Raw genomic sequence first — 6,214 nt, 5'->3', positions numbered from 1 at the left:
GGTGGCCAGGAGGAGACTTGCAGAATGTGCCCTTTGGAGATGTAAATTATTATATATGCCTGAGTGGGTTTTTTTTGTTTGTTTGTTTTTTAAAAAGCTAAACTGGATAGAGAGAAATACTTTTAACTGATGGTATATGAAGGGGATTATAATCAATGTAATGAAACAAGTTATATGAATTGTTGAATGTGAAATGGATGATATGCCCTGTAAACTTTCACTCAATTCACAATAAAAACCTTAAATTAAAGAAGAAAAAAAAAGGAATATATAACATTTTGTTTTAGGTTACCTGTCATCATTTTTTAAATTATATTTTGAGAATGAATTAAGTCAAAAACTGAAAATTTTTTATGTGTGTACTTGATAAATTAAAACTTTAAATTTTAATTTGAATACAAATAAGTAGATTGCAAATGAAATTAAATGTAATTTAAAATCCAACAGATGTTATATTTTCTGGAAAAATAAAACAATCTTTAAATATATGCAATTTTACATTATAAGAAAAAAAAATAAGTTGTAAAGTTTTCATCTGGCAGGGGTAATTTCTGAGGCTGTAAATCCTGGCAGGGCAGCAAGCTTCTTCTTTCTTCCCAAGCAGCTGGTGGACTCGAACTGCCAACCTTGTGGCTGGCAGTCCAGCACTTATCCTACAGAGCCAATTTTGTTATTGTTATGTGTTGTCAAGTGGGTTCTGGCTCAGTGACCTTATATAGGATTTCTGAGGAGTAGTTGGTGAGTTTGAAGCGCTGAGCTTGCAGTTCAATATAATCGTATGGCCAAGAGCTTGTCCTACAGCACAACAACAGAGCCATAGCTCTCCATATATATGGAGTCCTAGTGTGGCCCTATGTGATAAGCATTGGACTGGCAGCCACAAGTTTGGAGGTTCTAATTTCAGAGAAAATTATAAACCTACAGTTCTAAAAACCTCGATAAAACACAAAACCAAAAAAGATGAAGAATTGAAACCATGACAAATTGAAAAAAAAAAAAAATAAATAAATCCAATGATAAAAAGAACAATTGTGAAAGCCACCAGTACAAAAGAAGAAAAGATAGGATAATGGCAAGTTTTGCAGAGAAACAACAAAAAGGTGGATACCTGTTGAAAGTACTGAGTGTTGGAAACTGTCAACCTAGAAATTTACACTTAACCTTAACAATTTGAAGATTTGCAATGGATGTGTATAGCACATTGTTGTTGTTGTTAAATGCTGTCATGCCAGTTCCATCTCATAGCCACTCTGTACCAGGTTATAGAGGAACAGCTGGTGGGTTTGAACAGCTAACCTTGTGGTTTTCAGTCCAGTGTTAATTCTACAGTGTCACTCCAGGAGTCCGTGTATAGCACGTGGTTGTTATGTGCCGTAGAGTCGATTCTGACTCATAGCAACCCTGTATAGGGTTTCCAAGGCTATAAATCTTTTGGGGAGCAGAAGGTCTCATCTTTCTTCCAAGGAATTGCTGGTAAAGTGGGCTCTGACCCATAGCAACCCTGTATAGGGTTTCTGAGGAGCAACTGCTGAGCTTGAACTGCTGACTTTGTAGTTCGAATTGATTTTGCAGCTCAGCATATTCGTGCCACACCTGGACTTTAGAGGGATAAATTCACTGCAAGTGTTCAATGATTGTAATCATTTGCTTATGTACCAAACAGTAGTTTTCAAAATATATCAAATAGACACTGTTGTAACTATAAGGAGAAACAGATATATCCATAATTTAGTTCAAGATTTCAATACCTTTCTCTGAATCATTGATACAGCTCTGAAAAAGACTGTAGAGTATTGGAGCAGCACTCTTAACCATCTTGACCTAATTGATTTTTATAGAACATATCTAACAATGGCATTTTTTCAAGTGCACATAGAACATTTCCCAAGATAGACCATTTTCTGGTCGATAGAATCAATCTCAATAAATTTAAGAGGATCCACGTCATATGATGTATGTTCTCTTATCACAATGAAAATAAATTAGAAATAAAAATAACTGTGGAAAGTCCCCAGGTTTAGGTACTTCACTTCTCTGTTTCTGTTTCCTTATCTGTAAAGTAGGCATGTCACCATACCTACCTTGCACAGTTCTTATCACACAGAATACAATGATATTCATTATTACTGTCTTCTGTTGCTCTGCTCCACTTTCATTTCTAAAACTAAATCCTAAATTTTGCTGAATGTTACAGAATATGAGAATGTCCTGAGAATGTGTAAAGAAAAATATGATACATGATTGATTATAGTGATCACTACAAAATATAAACACAAATATTATACACAGATGTTACTGTGCCGGAGACTTACAGGTTAGGTGTTAGAAGTGATCCATCTTCCCACAGCCAGGATCCGTTTGCGGGACTTCGCAGTAGTCCCATCCAGTGATAGGACTTCACCAATTTAAGGAAATCCTATTTGAAACCACATATAATCCATAGTAAGCTCTCAAAATTTTGGCAAACACAGTTATTTCATTAATTATTTATTTATTAAACAATTACTTGTTTTTTCTTACACTTTGAACAATACTCTATTTCCTAACCAATAAATTACCACTTAGACTGCACATATATCATACATACTATGTCTGTGCTTTCTCACTTTTAATACATAAACATTTGACCTTCAATTAAAATTATCTGTCCATTTTCTATAACATAAACCATATAACCATTAAAAATAAAGAGGGTATAGAAATTTAGTGATGTTTCTTATGATTGCAGGAGATATATACCTATATTTTCAAACCATATATAATAGATTCTTATTCTTTTGGATGGCTACTTTCTATAAAGCAACTATGAACACTGAATCAGTGACTATAAAATGATTCCTCTTAGAGGAAATACAGAGTTATATTCCTGTAAATCTATGGTCACAACATTTTTGTAAATCAACCAATACAAAAACCTCATTTCGTATGTGTTTATGTAGGCACTGAACTGTAAACCACAAGGTCCGTGGTTCAAACCCACCAGCTGATCCTCAGAAACACAGTACAGGATCACTGTGAATCAGAATCAACTCCACAGCACTTAAGAACAAGAACAAGAAAAATGCTTAAAGAGCAGATCTGTCTTTAAAAAGTAGTCAGAGTGCTCCTTAGAAGTGAGGCTGTTGAGAGATGTTATCAGGAGTGACCAACCCCTAGAGAAGGACATCATAGTTAGTAAAGTAGAAGGTCTATGAAACATAGGAAGACTCTCATTGAAATGGATTGGCACAGTGGCGGCAACAATGGGCTCAAATTTAGGGATAATTATGAGAATGACACAAACTAGGAAATGTATCATTGTGTTATAAATAAAGTCATCATGCATCTGAACCAATTCTATGGCACCTAAAAACAATTTGTTTAAAGACATCTTACTTAATACTTTATATATGTATATATATATATTGTTGTTATTAAGTGCCGTTGAGTCGTTTTCGACCCATAGTGACCCTATATAGGGTTTCCAAGGAGCAGCTGGTGAGCTTGAACCACCGACCTTGCAGTTCAAATGACTTTTCAGTCTGACGCATTAGCCCACAGCGCCACACCATATATGTTGTTTATTCATTAGCATTGTATTCACGGTTAACATCATTGCAATGCATTCTTGAATGAAGCTTGTCTGTTATTCTTGTAGTTACACTTAAGAATGCTTAAGCACTTCATCAGTACTTCAACACTTCTTTTGGGGACACTTTCAAATAGCAAAATCACTAACAAAAAGAACTAGATGTGACACCAAACAGACCACAAAAGGACAATTGTTTGCAGTATGAGAGCTGATATAAGAAAACAGAGCTTGACTTTTTCAGTCTCAGTCGGGAACAGGCACAACTGGTAACTCAAGTTTTTGCCACTCTATAAATGTAAACGAATGATTGTGAAAGCATCCTAAGTATTCATTTGGTGTTATAAATAAATTTTCATAACTAGTCAAGTGAGCAAATGAAGAATCTGTGAAAAATGATTGACTTTACTCTCTTCCTCCCAAGAGGATGTGGGACCAAATGATAACATATTGTCATTAAGTCCTGGTGAATCATTTCTGACTGATTTGTTCTTGCTGTTGTTAGGTGCCATTGAGTAGGTACTGACTCAGAGCGACCTTATACACAACAGAATGAAACTCTGCCTGGTCCTGGGCCAACCTCACAATTGTTGCCACGCTTGAGCCCATTGATGCTGCCACATTGCCAATCTATCTTGCTGGGGGGGGTCTTCCTTTTTCTCTTACCCTCCACCTTACCAAACATGATATCCTTCTCCAGTGACTGGTCCCTCCTGACAATATGTCCTAAGTATGAAAGACGAAGTCTGGCCATCCTGGCCTCCAAGGAGCATTCTGCCTATACTTCTTCCAACACAGATCTGTTTATTCTTTTGGCAGCCCATGGTGTTTTTAATACTCTCTTCCAGTACCATAACTTAAGTGCTTCAGTTCTGTTATGGTCTTCCTTATTTACTATCCAACTTTCGCATGCATATGAGGTTATTGAAAATACCATGACTTGGGTCAGGCACACCTTAAAGAAGTCTTGTGCAGCAGATTTGTCTTGTGCAATATGTCGTTTGATTTCTTGACTGCTACTTCTGTGAGTACTGATAGTTGATCCAAGAAAAATGAAATCATTCTGACTGATGTTTTTGTTAGGTGCTGTTGAGTCGATTCTGACACATAGCAACTCTGCATAGAGTTTCCAAGGAGCAGCTGGTGAGCTTGAATCAGCAAACTTACAATTCAAACAACTTGACTTTGCAGTCTGACACATTAGTCCACGGCACCACACCAGGACTGACAGGGATCCTGGAAAGTGTTTCCAAACACTGGCTGGTGGGTTTGAACCCTGTTGCTAGCAGTTGAGTACTTATCCTACAGCATCACACCAGCACTCTGTACTGATTGCAGGATAATGCTCTGGACCACAAGGTCAGTTTGAAATGCAAGGTTGGCATTTCAAACCCACCAGCCGATCCTCAGAAGCCCTATATAGGGTCGCTATGTGTTCGGACCAACTCGACGACACTTGACGACAACAACAAAAACAAAATCGTTATTATATTTTCAAACATTTTGAATGAAACATTTATTATGTTTATCAATTTCTTATCTACATCTTAATATTTTAATAGTCATTCACCTGCTCACTCTTTTTATAGGATAGAAAGTTTTGATGGGGAAATCGTGAAAGAGGGAAACTAAAAAGTAAAGTACATTGTTAGTGAATCAACCATTGTCTTTTGACATTGATTAATTAAAGTAAGATTAAAGATTTCCCACTGTGTATTGTACTGATTGTTAGCATGTATCATACAACATGAATTTAGTCATAACTCATTACCTTTCCTCAAATGACTCCCAGAGTACTAACTCTTGGAAAGGGAAGATGTACTTTTGTATATTCCAAGTCTGTATTCCAGTAAATTGCCCTGTATGTTAGGATTAAATATGTTGTTGTTAAGTGCCATTGTGTTGCTTCCAACTCATAGTGACCCTATGTAGGGTTTCTAAGGAGCTGCTGGTGAGTTTGCACTATCTAACTTGTGGTTCATAGTCCAGTCCTGATCCATAGTGCCACACTGGCAGTTCGGACTAAATATAGGAAGGAGGATTAAAACAAATACTCAACCTGGTCTTCTCTGTTGTATATCTTCAAGAGGCTGGAATTTTGAGACTCACATGATGCTCGACTCTGGTACCAACTTTTGCTCTCATTAAAAAATTGGTAACAGTTACGTCTGTAACATAGCCAATTTTTAGGACATGGGCCACAGTAACTTTCTACAAAGGGAGAGTATTTTATTAATCCTGCTTGTCTGAACATTATAGCAGATTTTGTCTAGACTATTTAAATGCTTTTCCTATTCCAACTCTAAAATTTCACACAATTAAATGATTATTTCATAGTCAATGGCACATCCCCACAGAGTTTTCTTGAGAGATATACATGTCAAAACGTATTCTCTACTTTTTACAAATAAGTATTCTCTTACAGTAAAAATGAGAGAGAACAGTGTGCATAACAAACTACTGTGACTTTTTGTTGTTAGTGTCATTGAGTTGGTTCTGAGTCACTATGAACCCTATAAAGTTTCCAAGGAGCAACCGATGGGCTTGAACTGCCAACTTTGTGATTCACAGTCCAATGCTTATATCACAGTACTATATCAGGGGTCCTGTGTAGATAAACACTGTTAGTTTTCTTGAATATATGTC

General features: G+C 36.4%; 1 protein-coding gene across 1 annotated transcript in view; it reads right to left on the bottom strand.

Moving 5' to 3' along the window:
- Positions 1–2,308: 2,308 nt before the first annotated feature.
- The window catches only part of LOC102811088 (NKG2-D type II integral membrane protein-like), a 36,177-nt gene continuing 32,271 nt past the window's right edge, over positions 2,309–6,214 (bottom strand). The window contains exons 5-6 of the mRNA XM_006875447.1: positions 5,628–5,779; positions 2,309–2,416 (exon numbers count right to left, since the gene is read on the bottom strand). Coding sequence (XP_006875509.1) covers positions 2,309–2,416; positions 5,628–5,779 — 260 coding nt within the window. The remainder of the gene's footprint in view (positions 2,417–5,627; positions 5,780–6,214) is intronic.

This window comes from Chrysochloris asiatica, unplaced genomic scaffold (assembly GCF_000296735.1).
Source record: "Chrysochloris asiatica unplaced genomic scaffold, ChrAsi1.0 scaffold00328, whole genome shotgun sequence".
Lineage (NCBI taxonomy): Eukaryota > Metazoa > Chordata > Mammalia > Afrosoricida > Chrysochloridae > Chrysochloris > Chrysochloris asiatica.
Note: the sequence above shows the minus strand (reverse complement) of the source record. Positions and strands in the feature narration are given on the sequence as shown.